Raw genomic sequence first — 19,708 nt, 5'->3', positions numbered from 1 at the left:
GCGACGAGAGGGAGAAGGGGGAACGGGGGGGTTTTGGGCGTTGGCGAGGTGCACTGCACCGACCGGCGACGAGAGGGAGAAGGGGGAGACGGAGGGGGTTTGGCCGCCGGCGAGGTGCTTGAGGCTGGTTTTTTGGGCGGAAGGGTTACGGGTGTTTTGGAGGGGAAGAGCGGGGTGGGGGGGGGGGGGGTTTGGGGGGTGTAGAGAGCAATTTAGGTGAGGGGGTGGGGAGGGTGGGGGGTAATTTAGGTATTTTTAATTTTTTAGGGGTGTCCTTAGCAAATGGGGGGGTGTAGAGAGTATTTAATTTTTTTTTAATTTTTGGGGGGTGTCCTGAGCAATAGGGGGGGTGTATATAGAACCACCCGATGGGATATCATTAGGTATAACTTCCTCGCCGCCAGGGATTGCTTCACACTTATATATATCGAAACTCCCTATAATCGCCTCCACCCCCTCTTCTCTCTCTTTTCCGTTCTCCTCCTTCCCCGCCTCTCGTTATAATCGAAGCCGATTCCAGCAGAGAGGCGTTGAAGGGATCGATCTCTGATCGCTGACACCGCACGCTCTGCTTGATCCGTTGAGGAGATCTCTTCTCCCGTGGAAACTGGGTCGAGGTGAATTGTTTTCCAGATCTGTTTTCATCCCTTGTCGGATCGCTAAGAAAGAGGATCTTTTTGTGATTTTATATTGGATTTCAGGTTTTTTTTTATGTCTACAGAATTGATAGGCTAGGATGTGTGCTTTGATTTCTCGTCTGGTTATAGATCGAATCCGACTTTCTCTGCTTTCTTCTTGCGTTTCGTTTTTTCTGTTGGAATTGGGTTGATTTTGGCTCATGTTATAAGAGTTTCCATTGGTTGGCTGAAGTAGAATTAACGTTTTTGATAAAAACCCTGGTTTTGGAGTTCTGGAGATCCAGTGGGATCTTTTTGCAGATTGATTCAGCTGATGCCCATGCCTTGCAGATCTGTTAAAATAAAACATGTTTTTGTGTTATTCTGGTGATCTCGAACCATAACTTCCTTGGTTTAAATCGGAAAGAAGTGTTTTTGTTTCCTTCGTTTTTCTTTTTTGATCTTTTTGGATTGCTTAACATTCTCGATGCATGCTTGATTGTGAAGCCATTTTCCTTCTTATTTCTATGATCTTATAGTTAGCTTACTTTAGATTGCAACGGGTGCATGGGCTGTTGTTACTGTTTTCTGTCTGTTCCTTAATCATTCCTTCTTTGGCAATTATTCCATAGTGAGAGATATTCTGTGCATCCGTGGTGAATTTTCATGAGAGTAGAAGCATTTGTAACAGAAGGATGGAAACTTGAAACTCGAGGTGATCAATTTCCATGGCGTTTTACTGACAACAGGTCATAGCTGTTTGATATGGCAACAGCACCTGCAGCAACAGGATGGCTGAGGGGAAGAGTGAAGGCTGTTCCTTCTGGAGACTGCATTGTGATCATGGGAAGCGCCAAAGCAGAGATCCCCCCAGAGAAGACCATCACATTGTCTTCTCTCGTTGCTCCTAGACTGGTATATGTACTAGAATGGGGTTCCCATTAGATAAATTGTGATTTTGAATGGCAGGAAGAAGCTGACTTTTCTTCTATTGAGGATTTAGAATAAAGTTACATACTTTGACAAAAAATTGAACCAATGAGCTTAGCCTTTTTTAATTGACAAGTATTATTGCATATTCTTTTTAATGGTTTCAGGTGATATTCAGCTCTAAAATTTCCTATTCTATGTGCGATATTGCATTTTCATAACAGCGCTTACACTCACACACACAGCTATTAGCAGAGGAAATTTATCATGTGAACTACTTATCTTTATCTGACACCCATCTTGCATTTTCGTCTTCATGTATCTTTCGGGCTGCTACAATGCAGGACATATTGTTTAATACTTACAGTAATAAAAAGAGACAGTTCTGAAATTTAGGAAAATTATAAGAATATCACATCTGTCAATTTTTGTTCCCGAATTGCATTTGAGTCCACACATTTCTCTGAACCTGAGTCTATTTTTATCCTGCATCTTTTTGCTCTGTTTTGTTGTCATCGGTATCATGAATGCCTCCATGAAGGAAAAGTAACATCTACTGAATATGGACCTGTCGTCTAATCATATGATTAAAATTTACCATCTTTCTTCCTTCCAAGTTCTTCCAATCCCAATGTCCTTCCTTTTCTCACTCCTCTTACCGAGTGTTGGTATGATACATATCTTAGTATTAACACTTAGTCAAGGAGGTGTATTGAGTCTCGATACCCCATAGGTATTGGTACACCCTGTACTAGGTGGTACTGTCCGGTATGGCAAACTATGTGTCATGAGTACATGATTTGAGACCTAAAGAACTATTTCAATGCATTGCGGATGCCATCTATATATTATATTAAAATACAATAATTTTTTATTTGGGAAATATTCTTTTGTGAATCCGTCTAAATGCCCTTCACTTCTTCCATAATACATAATTAATTCCTGTTTAAGATTCTAACCCCTATTTTAAACAATTCCAGCTAGTTTTTTAGAGAAAGGAAAATAAGCCTGGTGCTAGCTCTATGTACGCTTCACTTTTCTCACTTCCAATAATTTAGATAGGAAAAAAGAAAAAAGAAATCTTGGCTCTTAAAAAAAAAGAAAGAAAAAGTGGATTCTAAAGGAAAGAAATAGAAAAACTAATATACTCTACTTCACCTCTCTATTTATGCTCTCCACCCTCCACTCCTCGCTTACTTCCACTAAAAAGGGAAAGAAAAACCATCATATCTAATCCCCATTTGTTGGGAGGCAAGTTATTGGTGCCCTTTCTTCCTTTGTGATCCCAACCTGTATTGGTTCTAATTCCTCGTTTTAATGTTGAGAAAATAAGAGAAAAAATACGAGAGAGATCTCACTCTTCTCTTTAGAATTTCTATATATATATATATATATATATATATATATATATATATATTTACAGGTGCATTGCATTTATCTGATTGCTAGCTTTAATTAAAATGATTCATTTCACGAGCTGTATTGAAAAAAGAGATTTAAATTTGAAATACATCTTATTAACAGGGTAGTCCAATCAACAGATTTTTTCACCTTTTCTATCCTTGGGTTTGTACAAGAAATTATTTTTCCATATTTTTCACTTTCTTTTTTGCCTTTCTGATATTATACTATCGCATCAAGTTATGTGCAAGTTTTTCTCTAAAATGAAATAATGCAATTATAAGTTTTTTCCCTTACAATTTGCATTACACTTGCCTATTTATGAATAACTACATTTTGGCATCTCTCTCAATTGTTTGCTGACATGTGTCTCTATCTAAGGTTATGAGCATGTTCGCTTATACATTTATTGCATGGTGTAACTAAGACACCTATTTGCATTACACTTGCCTATTTATGAATAACTACATTTTGGCATCTATCTCAATTGTTTGCTGACATGTCTCTATCTAAGGTCATGACCATGTTCACTTATACATTTATGGTGTGGTGTAACTAAGACATCTTTGCTGACATGAACCATTTTGTTCATGTACAGGCCCGCCGTAATGGAGTTGATGAACCCTTTGCATGGGATAGCAGAGAATTTTTAAGGAAACTTTGCATAGGAAAGGTCTTTATTTTGAATCATAATGATCATCGCTTAGTCTTACACATATCTGCATGTCACTGAATAACGTACAATCTGATTGTCATGTTTGTGGTCTCGACTTTTGTAGGAGGTCACTTTCCGAGTAGACTACACAGTTCCATCCATAGGGAGAGAATTTGGTACTGTCTTTCTTGGGGATAAAAATATAGCATTGTTGGTTGTTTCTGAAGGGTGGGCAAAGGTAATTGGATAATTGTCCATCTTTGTTCATCATTTTGATCACATTACTACTATAGCTGATACTAATCTTATTCCTTCATCATTGGCTAAATGAATTGACTCGACCAGGTTAGGGAGCAGGGTCAACAAAAAGGTGAAGCAAGTCCTTTCTTGGCAGAACTGCTGCGTCTAGAAGAGCAAGCGAAGCAACAAGGTTTAGGCCGCTGGAGCAAGGTCATTATGCTTTTCTTCTATTTTGTTGTTATGTATATATTTCTATATCACTTTTCCTAGCCGACAATCTTTAGCTTGTAATCAAGGAAGAATAGTTATATGGATCATTTCTGTCTGTCTATTGCATTAGAGCCGTCTTTTGATCTATCACAAACTGTTCTCATTTTCTTCCTGTTGCAAACTTTGATTATTCTGTAAGTATATAGGTTCCATAAGAAGTACAAATAGCTAACTAACTATCATCCACTTTCTTTGATAACTTCTCCAGGTACCTGGTGCTTCTGAGGCATCAATTAGGGAACTGCCCCCTTCATCTGTTGGGGACCCTAGTAATTTGGATGCCATGGGTCTCTTAGCTGCAAACAAAGGCAAGCCTATGCAGGGAATTGTGGAACAGGTCCGTGATGGCAGCACTGTTCGTGTTTATCTGCTCCCAGAGTTTCAGTTTGTCCAGGTCTTTGTTGCAGGCGTTCAGGTATTGCACCACTATATAATCAACATCATTCTTGTTGCTGCAAAACTTTACTTCTTTATGTAGTTATTATCCGTCTTACATAAGTTTCTTTAATTTTCTTCTATGTCTAACAATAGGCACCATCCATGGGAAGAAGGGCTGTGGCAGAACTTGAGATAACTACTAATGATGCAAATGAAGAAGTTCCCACTGAATCTAGAACGACTCTAACATCAGCTCAGAGGCTTGCAGCCTCCACAGCATCGTCGACTGAAATTGCACCAGATCCTTTTGGAAGAGAAGCTAAACACTTCACGGAGATCCGCGCTTTAAATAGAGATGTGAGTCAGGCGTCCTCTTTTGCTTTGGGCTCTACTGCAAATTTTGTTTTCGGTAAACTTCATAGCTCGTTCTTGGAACTGACAGGTCCGGATTGTGCTTGAAGGTGTAGACAAATTTAGTAATCTAATTGGTTCGGTATACTATCCTGATGGAGATACTGCAAAAGACTTGGCTCTGGAGCTTGTACAAAATGTATGTTCACTTTCTGAGAGAAAATAGGAGAAATTAATTTCTGCTGAAATCTGTTTTTTTTTTTGTTAATATTCTACTATATTATCAGATTAGAAGAAAAGAAATTTCACTATATCAAGAAAGTAGTTTCTTTGCTGATTAAAAGTGCCCTTGTGATCAGTACAACACCAAAATGATTCATAACTTCAGAAATACCTGTTGCAACTCGCAAATCTTGGCTGCTTCAATGAAAGGGGCATGCTGACTAGGCATGTGGGCCCTACATCCAAAATGTGGACTATTTAGGTGCACGTGTAATTCCATCATGGAAACTCATCAAATGTAGTCGTACCATCAATCTTATTAAATGCATTTGTTGTCCGCCTACATATGCCTACTAATGTTATAGAGAAATGGTTGAGATCATTTTGGAACTACACCATGCTTGTCCTTATGCACATCAGTCATATGTTCACACCCTTATGCATTTTCATATTCTTCTTACTGGTTTCACCTAAAGTTGTTGCTTTTCATGAATAAAGTGATGGTTCTGTTTGGTATGTTTAGAAACTTCTGATTTTTGATACTCTATGTTGCATCGTTTCGTTAGAAGCCCCATCTTCTGCTGAAAAAGGGATCTTTTTATGCTTGTTAAGTAATTCCACCTGAATTTATAGCCTTTAACTGCTTAAATGTGATATAGTCTTTTCTGGAAGCATTAATAGTTCCAAAACTGTGTAGTTCAAAATCTAGAAGGACAAGTTGCTTTTAGGTTTGAAAGAGCTGGGCATAACACTTTATTTGAAGGTGTAACAGATGGAACTTGAAAGTGATTTTATCCTTTGCCTTAAGAGGTTTCTTCTCTGAAGATATTTGGGGCCATATGGCTGAAATAAGGCATGGGAGATGTGAAAGTTGGACTGTAAGGTGGCCTATTACCTTAAATAGTAGAACTGTAGAAGGTTCATGAAACCTGATAAATCTATTTTCTGGCAATTAACGTCGTCTCCTCTCTTTATCTTGAGTTTTTTGGTGGAAGGTTTTGTTATGAGTTGGTAATGGTAGTAATTGGGCATGAATCTCTAATATGCAAATGATGCGTCTCCTTTGAAGTTTGCACATTGAGGAATGAAGGGAATATTTTGTGGTTCTGGATCTAATAGTACAATAATTTTTAAGATATGTTTTTCTCACAGCATATTTTACCTAAATAGCAGTTATGGGACCTAAAATTTGTATTGGAATAAGTCACTTTGGCAATGGTATGAAAACAAAGTGGTTGTTGCAATGATTTAATTCAATGGTGGGCGGCAGTCGATGCTTGGATCTCATATCTTTTTGAAGCAATCATGAAAGCCTTGTTGGGAAGCCATATGTACATGTTGCAAATAATTTAAGAGTGAATGCAGCTTAAGAGCATGAATCTTTTCATGATGTAAAAATAGCTTTAAATGTTGCATTGGAGTTATCCTTCTATTGATATTTTATACCACTGGAGGTGTGTATTTTGTCATTAGTAGTTGAGAGATTATGATGTGGTTGTATTTTATGGTGTGGAAGAGTCATATATTATGATTTTTGAGAAATGTCTTTAGCTGCGTATCTACTATGAATGTTGCTTAGACCAAAAGATTGTTTAATTGTTTTGTGCAATATACACTGTTTCATTATTCTTATGAGGTTTGCTGCATGAAAGATATCTGATGCCTTTTGCAGAGGTATCTTAAAAATGGAAAAAAAATGTTGAACTTTTTAACTTGCAAACTTCTACAGAGCATAATCTTTCTAAACAATAGGAAATTTAGGTTGCAATTTGGCTGGCGGTTGTGAAGAAAGTTGTGATAGCAAGATGAAAATGGTAGAAAAGTTCTGAACATTATGGTAGGGTTAAGAGAGCTTCTCTAGTGTTTTGCCATTATACAGGCTTGAACACCCTATTCTGCTTTATTCTGCATGCTGTTTTTGATCTGTGATGGGAGGGACAACAGTCTGTGAGGATCTTTGAGGGGTATGTAAGACATCTGAAACTAGGGGTGGATTGAAAATGTGTCCTGGGAGGTTTGGTTGGGCTCAGGGGGACATGGCACCCCATAAATCCCAAGAGGGCCCTTCTTGACATTACTGTTTATCATACATGGCCACTGTTTATCATACATGGCCACCCCTTCCAATTTATCTGGCAATAGAATTAGAGAGCGATTGAATCCTGTTGGGATGGATAAGTGACGGATCTGTGGAGTGAAGTATTAAGAAATAAATTTTCTATTTCTAGGCAAGATTAAGATTTAAGAGGGAGGTAGCAGGGCTTTTTTGTAAAGAAAAAGAGTGGAAACTTGGGAGGCTAAGAAATGAAGGGACGTAGAAAGGCACGGATTGTAGAGTGGTGGAAGGATATTTTTGGTGGCTCGAAGTTTTTCCCATCTTTGACAAGGAAAAAACTAGAGAAACATATGGTTTCCTTTTGGCAACAACAGCAACTAGGCGCATTTCTAATTTCTATTTGAATTCGTTTTATTCTTGTAGGGACAGTACTTTCCTTTGAGGATTTAGGTTTCCCTTTTTTTTAGTCCTATTGGGTGGACTTTTTTGTTATTTTTTAGATGAAATTCCATATGTATATTAGGTGCTTAGAATTTCCTAATGAGATATCTGAAGATTTGTATTTTAAACAACATGCTTTCAACTCTGGTTGTTCTTAGATATGCATATTTATATGTTTCTTTTGTGTGTAGGTTTGGGCATTGCAATCCGCTCTCTCTCTCCCTCTTTCTCTCTCCCCCCCTTCTCTCTCCTTCTCTCTCAAAAATAATAGAAAGAACTACTTTTCATTTGATATTTTTCTTCCTGTCTCTTGATCTTGACTTTTTATTCTCTTTCGAAGGATTTTTTTTTCTTTTTCTTGGTGGCTAATAGAATGTAAAGTGTCTCAAAATCCCTTAAACTAATAGGGAAAACAATAGCAATTGAGTGATATAGACTGTGTTACTGTAATTTGTTTTGTATGATTCATATTGTTATACCAAAAGCATTGTGCTTGCGGTTCCTTTTTCTTTTGCAATGATCTTTAGGCTGAAGTTAGGTCTTCACTTTGGGACTACCCCGTGTTGCTTCTATTTAATGTGTTCTTCCTATTCACCTCCAATTCTTTATACCTGTAATTATATTAGCTTTTATGAAAATCCTTTATCACCATCCAAAGATATGTTACTAAAACCATATGGATGCATAAGCTAATATGAAATATGATAGTACTTGATCTGGCATCTAGAATTTGGGTGCTGTTGATTCAGAAAAGGGGAAAAAAGAACTAAATATTCCTTAGCTGTATCTGTTTCTTTATAAAAATTATGTTCTATGTGTAAGCTACTGAAAGAGCTAGAGTTAGACAGTGACTTTTGCAGCGAAGGTTTTTTAATACTAGTAAAATCAGGTGCATGGATTTAACCTACATAGTTTCAGTGCAAGAGATCCTTTCCACTGTAGTCCTTTATATTGCACTTGCATAATCTTGAAAATGGATTCATGCTAAAAAGTCAGATAAGCAATGCTCTTTTATATTTGGAAAATCATGCTGATAAAGTATTCTGCTCATTTGTGTAGGGGTTAGCTAAATACGTGGAATGGAGTGCAAATATGATGGAAGATGAGGCGAAACGACGGCTAAAGGCTGCTGAACTTCAAGCCAAAAAAGACCGCTTAAGAATTTGGACTAACTATGTGCCACCTGCAACAAATTCGAAGGCTATCCATGACCAAAACTTCACGGGAAAGGTTACATGCTTTCGAGATATCTTTAAATTTTTGTTGACAGCAGCTCTCTTTCTACCAGACCTTTGATATTGTTTTTTTTGTCTCTGGCTTCTCTAGGTGGTAGAGGTTGTAAGTGGAGACTGTGTAATTGTTGCTGATGACTCTGTCCCGTATGGCAGTCCACTGGCTGAGCGACGGGTGAATCTTTCAAGCATCAGGTCCCCTAGAATGGGCAATCCTCGTAGAGATGAAAAACCTGCACCCTACGCTCGTGAGGCTAGGGAATTTTTGCGTACACGTCTTATCGGTCGTCAAGTATGCATTATAGTTTGTGATTTGTAACATTGAACATGTGGTGGTACATTTATGGCATAACAACATTAATGTCCTCAGGTAAATGTGTCAATGGAGTACTCTAGGAAGTTAAGCATGGTGGATGGACCCAACCCAATAGGTGCAGCTGGCTCGGCTGATTCTAGAGTAATGGATTTTGGCTCAGTTTTCCTGGTGTCTCCTTCCAAAGCTGAGGGTGATGATGCTGCTCCTGTTCCACCTTCTGCAAGTGGTCGACCAGCAGGGATAAATGTTGCTGAGCTAGTAGTCGGACGTGGCTTTGGCACTGTCATCAGACACCGAGATTTTGAGGAACGGTCAAATTATTATGATGCTTTGTTGGCAGCCGAGTCACGTGCTACCAATGGAAAGAAAGGGATTCATTCTGCCAAGGACCCTCCGGTGATGCACATAACAGATCTGACAATGGTGAGAATTGGAACTGTTTCTTCAAGTGTGTTGCCTGAGTTTGGGATTTTTTTTAGCTGAGTTGATCTGTAATTTATGATTTTCTCAGGCCTCAGCAAAGAAAGCGAGAGATTTCTTGCCATTTCTACAACGCACTAGAAGACTCAATGCTGTTGTTGAATATGTTCTTAGCGGTCACCGTTTTAAATTACTGATACCGAAAGAGACATGTAGTATTGCATTCTCGTTTTCTGGTGTTAGGTGCCCTGGTCGAGATGAGCCTTTTTCAGATGAAGCAATTGCTTTAATGAGAAGGAAAATTCTGCAAAGGGATGTTGAGGTGCAGATTTTACCTCTCTTTGATAATATGGAATTTTGCTGCTTTCTATATTCTGAAACAAAAGAATTTTCACACAGATAGAAGTTGAGACAGTTGATAGGACTGGAACTTTCTTGGGCTCCCTGTGGGAGTCAAGGACCAACATGGCTGTGACTCTTTTGGAAGCAGGACTGGCAAAGCATCAAACATCATTTGGTACAGACAGGATTCCAGATGCTCACCTCCTTGCACAGGCTGAGCAATCCGCAAAACAGCAGAGATTGAAAGTAAGCAATGGCTACCAAATTATTTGTATCTTTACAGCTTTCAAGGTTTGCTCCTGACACCACTCTTCTTTCTTTTTAAGATATGGGAGAACTATGTTGAAGGCCAAGAACCAGCTAATGGTTCCACAACTGAAAGCAAACAGAAGGAAGTACTTAAGGTACTGGAGGTGTGAAAAAGGAAAAATATTTGCTTGTTTTACTGGGACGCGTAGTTCATCTTCTCTTCTCTACTTTCAGGTTGTGGTCACTGAAGTCCTAGGTGGTGGCAAATTCTATGTCCAGACAGTTGATGATCAGAAGGTGGCTGCTATTCAGCAGCAGCTTGCCTCGCTGAATCTCCAGGAAGCTCCAGTTATTGGAGCTTTCAGTCCTACAAAGGGTGATATAGTCCTTGCCCAGTTCACTGTAGATAACTCTTGGAACAGAGCCATGGTAAGCTTTCCATAGATAGTAATGTTGAACCTGGATTAGTCATTTTATCATAATTTTTTGCTTCTTTTTACTTTTCTTAAGACTTTCATTTGCATGCAAAGATTGTTAATGGGCCACGAGGGGTTGTGGAATCACCAGAGGAGAAGTTTGAAGTGTTTTATATTGACTATGGAAACCAAGAAACAGTTCCCTACAGTCGCTTACGACCTCTGGATCCCTCGGTTTCATCTGCACCTGGTTTGGCTCAACTGTGCAGCCTGGCATACATTAAAGTCCCAAATTTAGAGGATGATTTTGGGCAAGAAGCTGCAGAGTATCTGAGCGAGCACACTCTAAACAGCTCTAGGGAGTTCAGGGCTATGGTTGAAGAAAGAGATACCTCGGGAGGAAAAGTAAAAGGACAGGGAACTGGAACAGTTCTTGTTGTAACACTTGTTGATGTGGAAGCTGGTACCAGTGTCAATGCTGCCATGCTGCAGGTTAGAGCACATTTCCCATTCTTAATTTTTATTTGATTGAACTTGGTAAGGTGTCAGATCAGGCCCTGAATATCATAGATCTAAAAGACTGGTGAAGAGAAGTAGGATTACAAAATATTTTACAGAAATTTTCTGGAATCTAACTTTAACAAATTTCGTTTTATATATTTATTTATTTCTCGTTGAGCTGTATTTACCACTTAAGTTGTCTTTTCTTAAACAAAAGAGCCAATATGCAAATACATTAATTTCTAGTTTACAGCTCCAGGCATTGCTAACTTAGAGTCTTACTGGAAGGAAATTTTGAGGCTGAGACTCTAAGAAACTGTACTAAAACCACACTTGTCTAATTAGTAATATCTTTCTGTTTAGTTGTGTAATCGAGCTGAGCTTGATTGATTGAGCATAGGCTAGATCCAGCCTGGCATTGAGTTAAATTTCGAGCCTGACAACTTGGATTGGGCTTGGCTCGCTGCCTTAATTGATCTTAATTTCGAGCCGAGCTGACAATGAGCCTCTTTCGATTGGTTTGATTTCCTTATTTTGAACGAAATCCTTTCAAGCTTGAATCAAGCTCAAATCGATGTTGATTCAAGCTTGAATCAAAATTCTGGTTTAAGGTTGTTTTGAGCTTTGGTCAAGCTTGAAATAAAGCTTGCTTCAATCTTGTATAAAGCCCCAAAAGACATGACAAATAATTATATAATTAATTAGGTTAAAAAATCATTTATTTTAGTAATTAGCAAACTGTTACTCACCAAATTTCAAAGCCTATGTTGAAACCCAAAGTTCGTTATCTCGATACCGGACTTGGTACTAGTACCATCCTATTATAGTGTCGGTATGTGGTATGGTATGAGACGGCAAAGTGTACCAAGTGTCGGTATGGTACAAGATTGCATACTGGTTCGGTACGGGTGCGGTATAGTACCATTCGGTATAGCAAACCTTGATTGGAACTATTAATTTTGGTGTGTATTAACATTGAAAGTAATAAAAAAAATTGTAGTGTCGGTATGTGGTATGGTATAAAACGGCAAGATGTACCGAGTGTTGGTATGGTACAAGACTACATACTGCTTCGATACCGGTGCAGTATAGTACCGTTCGGTACAGCAAACCTTGGTTGGAACCATTAATTTTGGTGTGTATTAACATCCAAAGCAATAGAAAAATTGTTTAGGTTGGGATGGGGAGTAGGGCCAAGGGAGGGAGGGGGGGTTCATTGTCATTAAAGAAATGGTAGGGAAATCTTGGTGGGTAAAGCAAAGTGTTGGAGGAACTTGCTATTGGTGGAGGATTACAACCAAAGTTTGGAGAGAGGTGGACTCAAGCTTGAGCCTTTCATTCATGTGTTGCCATGTTAGGAAAGAACAAAGAAGTGGAACGGCACGGTGGTGTTGGAGATCTAAATAGCAAAGGGGGAGGGAGCAAGGAGTAGATGAACTGAGGTCCCACACTCTTAAGTAATATAATATAATATAACTAATAATATTGAGCCTTACTATTGAGGCTCGAATTAATTTTGAGCCTAAAATCTTTGAACAAGCTTGGCTTGAGCCTAGATTTGAGTCTATGCAAGCAATTTGGATCAAGTGCCAGCCCTATCTATGTCAAATAGTCCTTGTTGCTTGATGGAGCTTCCAAGTTTTTGAGAATTTTTTCTTTAAAATTACTTTTCCCCCCAGTTTTTCATGAGTATAGCCAATTAATTTGTTGGCCTTTGAGGATTTTCCTTGGATGGTGGTTCAGCATCTTCCTTTTTTTTTTTTTCAATCTCTGCATGCTAGTTTCTGAAAAATTATAAAATTTTAGATGTAATCTTTTTATCCTATTTTCTGCAGTAGTGTTCTAATTTTAAATCATTTGACTTTGAGCTCAACTACTTTGCCTCTATATAAACAGTGAAGGGATCAACAGTACTGAGGCTGTAAGACATTCACATAATCAGCTGATTCAAATTAGATGAAACATGAGAAGCAAATGTGGAGTTAGTGCTTGATGTCATTGAGGCTGTCAAACTAGCAAGCTGCTTGTGAGCAACTTCTTCATCCCAAAATTAGCTCGAATTGAGTTTGCTTGATGAGGAACAATCCAATGTGAGCTAAGGTTGTGGGCTTAATATAAACAACCCAAACTCAGGCACAACTCAATCATGTTCAGCTTGATATAGCTTGAGATATATATACTTATTTTAAATATTATTATATATTTAATATATTATGTATTTTTTTTATTAACAAAAAAAATATTATAATCAATGTCACTGGGACTTGTGACATGGGTGTCAAGTGTGCAAAGGGATCTTTCAAAATATCAGATAGAAGGCATGTCCCTATAGTATATAGATAAAATCAAGGTTCGTCGTCTCAGTATCAGACCCTGTACTGGTACACACTAGCACCGTGTTGGTATGGTATGGTACGATAAATTTTTGTGGTACCGAATGTCGGTACGCCATCCGTACTGGATACTGGTAATGAACCGGTACAGTACGGTATGCCTTGTATCGTCCGATTCGGACCGGTACGACATACCATGGATATAATTATGTACATAAATTGGTAGAGTAATTTCATTTTGGTTAATTGAATTTATAAAACCTTTTCTTAATGTTATTTTATACTTAAAAAAGCTTCTATGTACAGGTGACAAAAGTTTATATGGAAAAGTCTGGATTTTTCTTTTCCATGTCTAGGTGTCCAAATGTTTGGACTTTGGACACGGCAAAAATCCCAATTTTGAAGTGTCAGAGTAACATTGTTAATAATTAACCACATTATATCACCTTGTCTCATGCCATTTGATTCAATCTCTAGATTAAGTTATTATTGTCTCCTAGTTAATCGCAAGCTAGCCCCTTTCCATCCTTTGCCATTTGTTCTCGTCCCATAGCTTCCCCTCCGCCTTCTCCATCACTTGTCAGGTTCCTTTTACGTGCATCCCTCTTGACACCTTCTCATCATCTCTTGCTTATCTCTTGAACATGTGATAAGACACTTAAGTTATCTTAGTCATTAGATTTTGATCTAATGGCTGAAAGAAATCCTAGGAAAGCATCTGAGGGGCCCATCTTGTGGCTAACCCTAACCTTAAATATCCTGCTAATGCAACTTGTGTCAATATCTTCAACTCTCTCTCTCTCTCTCTCTCTCTCTCTCTCTCGCGTGCGTGCATCATCTGATGATGGTGAATGACAGAATCTAAGTGTAGTGCCCGGTCTCCCCTACTTTGTCCATCTTCTAGCTACTGGTCCTGTTGCTGCCCAAATCTCCTTGGCCCTTTTTCCTCTGCATTTGCCACCTTCCCTTCTCTACCTTGAGCCTCTCATCATGATAATCAACCTCAGTGCTCTAACGTCTAGACTGGCTTACCAATGTCTTCCCCTTTGTCCACATTGCAGTCAACTTCGACACCTCACTCAATTCGTTGTTTCCAATCATCTTGATTTTCTGGCCTCTTCAAGCCGAAATCAATCTAGCTTGGTATTCGATAGGCATAGGTCAACTTTCGAGCTAAGCTGAGCTAGATCTGCGGGAGTTCAGCTTATTTCCATCCCTAGATGAATCCAATATATAAGTTTCTGGATTCATTGAAGAAAATAACATCCACATTAGGAGTGCATTGATGCGCCATATATGACACATAAAATCCATGTGAAAACTGCTGCAGAAAATAAATTTATGTGGAAGCATATTAAGCAAATATATGGTGCAATCTATTTGCACCACACCAGACCACTATATTACTATATTATAATGCATCAGTACTATAATGGTCCGCTATAGTATGTGTTTCCAAATGATTGTACTTTGTGTGCTTAAGTAGACCAGCAACCTTCCTCCTATTCCCCTTCTCTTGTCTCAAAATCAAGGTTGACCGTGCACCCAGGCTAACCATGAGAATAGTAATCCATGTAAGCAAGTGCACATTCATGGACGGGAAGAGAGGGAAGAATAATGACCACGACATGAGCAGGATTAGAATTAGTAGCTAAGGTGTCAAGATGGGAGGATAAGTTGAGATGATATTCAGAGATGCATGACCATCAAGAGAATGATTGTGCATCGATATAGCTAGTAAGTCAGAGGTGAGAATGCAATGCTTATAACAAGTTTGATGGTGCTGAGCGAAGTTACATGAAACTGAATTGGTAAATATTGATGTCATAATTATGAAAGTTGATTGCATAGATGCTGCAACAAGCAGAATTTAACCCCCACAAGGAGTGTACCTTTCAATGGATGGCTGCAAACTGAGGACCTGTAAGTTGGTGGCAGGTTAAGCTGGCTGTTGTAGCCATCCGGCAACAAGGAAGACTGTAATAAGCAAATTTGTGTGGCATTAGTAGAATTATGGATGTGCAAACAAGCATAATGGTGTTAGCCATCAATGTTCTCTACACTCATGAAAAGATAATTAAATAGGTATTTAGAAAATGTAGAAGAGAGGTAAAATTGCCATCTGTGAAAGCACCCGACAAGGAAAATTTTTGATACTTGACATATCTCCTTGAGGCAAAAGTTTGAAGATGACCTTAGTGTTAGATGTTGATGTGCAATTAGTGGAAGTGATCGTTTGAAGATGCTAGAGGTCGATGTCCAATTAGTGAAAGTTGATCTGCAAACTATAAGCAAGCCAAAGACAACAGAAACAAGGTGATTATTGTAAATAGTATGCCACACTATGTACGAGTGGAAGTAAAGTAGGTTCATGAAGCTTTAAGTATAACTGAAGATGATGATTGAAGAATTCATGATTGTCTCTATAACGGAGTTTAGGCGTTTTTAGCCTGATCAACTAGAAAGCCTGGACGACAAAAAAATGGCATAAGCACCTTTCCAAAGTAATCTGTATATTGATGAGGATGTGATGATTGGGCAGACACATGAATGAAAAGTGGATCAAGCGAGATGTCACGAGAAGAAGGTAGATAACAATGTCTCAATTCAATGAATGCCTAAACAAGCATTAAGTCAGATAATAGATCATGGCTTATGCAAATTCTAATTAAAGAAGGGGATGACCAAGGAGCAAATATCTGTTTGCACTTGAAGAAGCCTAATTGGAAGTAGCAGGCCAATGAGATTCAGACTTCAAAGAAAAGGCAAAGGGTAACTAGCAAAGAAGTTGCTTTCTCATGCAAACAAGGAGGGCATATCAGAAACCGGAAAGCTCACTTAGCGGTAGGTGGATGTTACAAGCTGGAACAGATGGTATCTGAGTGGCATAAGGAGGTTGGCTCCTTTATAGGGATCTCTTTGGCGTCCACAATAATCTAACGGTGGAACACAAAGTTGTAAAAAAGGGACCAGCAACGTGGTACCCCTGCTTGGGGCCCTAGGCAAGAAAATGTTGAAGGGGAAAGGCTACATGGGACCACTAAATTGTTGTTGTACCCATTATGGGTTTAATGGATTGAACAAGATGAACAATCAAAACTGATGCAATTGTCCATCCCCTGAACCAAACAATAATTATTATTTTTGGACAGGAGTCTTGCCGGTAAACAGAAAACTGGTCATGTTAGAATAAAGTTCCAAAATAATGACAAGAGAAGAAACAGAAAGGCTCAATGGGTACTAGCTGAAATCCTTCAATAAAGAATATGTACATTGGAGGTGAATTAGTTTAGATTACGATCGGTGCTTACCAAGAGGATAGATGCAAGACAAACAGGAAGGAGGGATTTTGAGGCTGTCAGGACCATGAACAAGAAAAGGATGATCCTATTCTCTCGGAATATGAAACTCTTTTAATAAAGAAAGGAAGAACCGGCAGAAATTGATGATTGGCACCAGGCATGCAACTCAACTCAACTAAGCCTTAATCCCAAATTAGTTGGGTTAGCTACATGAATCCTTTTCCTCCATCCCACTTTGTTTAGGGCCACACTTTTTGAAAGATATAGTGATATCAAATTCTTTCTTGCTATTTCATCCATGTGATTTTCAGTCTATCTCTGCCCCCCCTTTCCTTCTATATGTATTAAATCACTCCTTTGTCATGGTGCATCCCTCGGCCTATGTTCTATATGTCTAAACTATCGAAGCTGTCCTTCTCTCAATTTATCCTCAATTGCACCAAGTGTATCATGCAGTCAATTACTATATTATAACAAGTCCGGCAGAATTCTTCCAGCCAAAAATGAGTCCCTTTAAGGAGAGGATCAAGAGCTCTAAGGTCTGGTAGCAGCCCAAGAAGGCTGCCTTTAGTCCATCAGCAGCAGATGGCTAAAATCTATTAACAATTCTGCCAGTTTATGCTAGGGAAGACGGGCTATGTTCAAACTGCCATAACAATCTGATCCAGGGGTGGTACTGGTTCAGTAATGATTAGAAGTTCACTAGCAGGCTTGGAGCTTCAAGATGGTCCCAAGCAGTAATACCATTAAATCTCGAGAAGTGAGTCTTGGAGTGGATACTTTTTATGTTTTGAAATGAAGGCAAGAAGAGTACAGTTGGAAATGCCATGCTCAGCAGGCATGACACCACGTAATTATGGTGCATGTATATGGCATTTCATGCTCAATCCATGGAGAGTAATAGAGAGATTAAAGAAAACTGACAGCATAAAAAACACATTTCTAATGTTCATACAGTATATTAGACCTCTGTACTATCTCTGACATTGTCTAGTTATTAAATCAGATCATTTATTGGTGTGTAAATCAAGTCTGAAGTTGTTTAATTTTGTTTGCAGCTTATTTTCTAATCAGCTTATTTTCTAAATTAGATTAAAATATAGAAGTGGCTCTGTTTTCACACAGCCATTGACTTCAAGTGCATGCCATTCTGTTATTTTTTAAGTGCATGCCATTCTATTATGGAATATTATATTAATAGGTCCTTTCTATTACACTGAAATATGGCTTCAATATATTCACTGGTTTTTGCCTGAATGTCAACACTATGAGCACGTGTTTTTATAATTACTTAAAAAATTCTAAAGAATGATATCATCAGCCTTTCCAGAATAGAAGTGAGCATTTTGGATTGATCTCTTAGGGGTTTTGATGCTCTTTTTTGTGCTGAGAGTTGATCTTTTTGTACTGCAGGATGGACTTGCTAGGCTAGAAAGAAAGAAGAGGTGGGACACAAAGGAAAGAAAGGCAGCCCTTGATAACCTGGAAGAGTTCCAAGAAAAAGCAAAACGAAAGAGGTTGAGGATGTGGCAGTATGGGGATGTCCAATCTGATGATGAAGACTCAGCCCCACCTGCAAGAAAAGCTGGTGGTCGTCGGTAGAGAGATCTTATAACTAGTTGTTAGGTAAAATTATCTAGAATCAGGGAATGTAAAAGGGAAAAGAGGCAGTTAGACTTAGTAGGAGAGGTATTTTTATCTTTATGTGCTTCCGTTTTGTTGTTTTATTTTCTTTCCTGTTCCTTTTTAAGCTTGAAGGGACATTGATTTTCACGTCTCTCAATAAGGCAGTTCCATGCATTCTCATGTTCTATGTAGGCCGTAGAGAACCCTATTACTTGCAAACATAGTTTTGTACTGGTATTGGCCCTTAAATTAATTTTTGGCACTTATTATACATAAGAAGATTGCATCATTGAGTTTTAATGAATCATGAATCTCCTATTGTTGTTTCTCAGCAAATAATGGAAGAAATATGTCCTTACATTTCATTTTTTTTTGTTTATGGGGATGAACATATTATATCTCTTTAATTTTTTATGTCAGTTATTTGCTTAAGCAATTTGATTGGTACAATCAAATAACTTGGTTTTACAGTGAAGCATCTTTTATGGAGAATTCTCCTATGAAAATGGCTTTCATTGTCATCTGGTTGGTGACTTTGTTTTCATGTTTCAGTCTCTTACAGCTGTTTACAAGTATCTGATCATAAAAGTTATTTCATTTATTTCAGTTACATGGATTTGGTGATGTTGAAACCTTTCTTATGCAGCCATAGTGGTATGTAGCATTTGTAATAATAGCATTTGTTGAGGAATTTTCATTCTTGTTCATTGCACTTATTGGACATGGTAAACTTTCAGAGACTTTCATTTAGGCTTGATTGACTTGAAACCTGTGTGTACAGAGTTAACATGCCCGAAGGAGCCGACTTGAAACAGGAAACAAACTGATCTTAGTGTGTGCGTGCGTGTTTTTTTTTTTCAAATTATATAGTCCAATATTAACCTTAGACTACCTAGAGTTCCTCTCAACATGGTCCTTTGACCAAGAAAATTCTTGCTTCGGGATATATGATCCATTTTAATAGATCGCTCGAGTAACATAACGTTATAAATTTCCTCAAAGTGATTCTATATGTATAATCATATGTTTTATACTTCTTTAATAAGAGGATACCATAAGTCTCTTATTTATTAAAGAGAGAAATTAGACTGACTGGCTAAAAGAATGTATTTATGAGCTTTAGCACAACCATCCATACTTTCTTCATGTGCAATGCACTGGTGCTGTTTTAGAGGGTACCTCGCAGGGACTCTTCTCATCTTCTCACCAATGATTAGGATTAAATAGGTTTCATGATGACCCCTTCTTTTTCTTTGCAGAACATGATGAACTCTTTGAGCTGTTTGTAAGTTGATGACTCCATTTCTTTTTACATTTCAATACAATTAATCCCAAGATGAGGATATTTTTCAGAAGAAGAATAAATGAATAGATGCAACTAAGAGAGAAGAATTCAAAGCAGACGTGACT

At 38.3% G+C, this 19,708-nt stretch overlaps 1 protein-coding gene across 2 annotated transcripts; it reads left to right on the top strand.

The window, feature by feature from the left end:
• The first annotated feature begins 335 nt into the window (after positions 1-335).
• On the top strand, positions 336-18,602 carry LOC103723098 (ribonuclease TUDOR 1-like). 2 transcript variants are annotated; one of them, XM_008813909.5, is made up of 17 exons: positions 336-617; positions 1,367-1,532; positions 3,547-3,621; positions 3,728-3,841; positions 3,949-4,053; positions 4,322-4,528; positions 4,645-4,848; positions 4,934-5,041; positions 8,621-8,791; positions 8,888-9,085; positions 9,164-9,532; positions 9,621-9,851; positions 9,929-10,117; positions 10,198-10,275; positions 10,355-10,549; positions 10,651-11,028; positions 18,086-18,602. In XM_008813909.5, exons 2-17 carry the CDS (start codon positions 1,383-1,385, stop codon positions 18,272-18,274), a joined length of 2,961 nt encoding a protein of 986 aa, XP_008812131.2. In that variant the 5' UTR covers positions 336-617; positions 1,367-1,382; the 3' UTR covers positions 18,275-18,602. The 2 variants fall into 2 exon arrangements, with proteins under 2 accessions (XP_008812131.2, XP_088562882.1); XM_088706756.1 differs by having other exon boundaries at positions 382-617; positions 1,250-1,532.
• Positions 18,603-19,708: the final 1,106 nt, after the last annotated feature.

Source organism: Phoenix dactylifera, chromosome 11 (genome assembly GCF_051530095.1).
Source record: "Phoenix dactylifera cultivar Ajwa chromosome 11, Ajwa_hap1_PhDact_Kaust_v1.1, whole genome shotgun sequence".
NCBI classification, from domain to species: Eukaryota; Viridiplantae; Streptophyta; class Magnoliopsida; order Arecales; family Arecaceae; genus Phoenix; species Phoenix dactylifera.
The sequence above is the reverse complement of the archived record's forward strand: the minus strand, read 5'-3'. Positions and strand labels throughout refer to the sequence as shown.

Bases quoted from the DNA above. Each gene is read 5' to 3' on its own strand.
- LOC103723098 (XM_008813909.5), top strand. From the start codon at position 1,383: ATGGCAACAGCACCTGCAGCAACAGGATGGCTGAGGGGAAGAGTGAAG. The intron at 4,529-4,644 runs GTATTGCACCAC...GTCTAACAATAG, and splicing joins TCTTTGTTGCAGGCGTTCAG to GCACCATCCATGGGAAGAAG. The intron at 9,533-9,620 runs GTGAGAATTGGA...TGATTTTCTCAG, and splicing joins ACATAACAGATCTGACAATG to GCCTCAGCAAAGAAAGCGAG.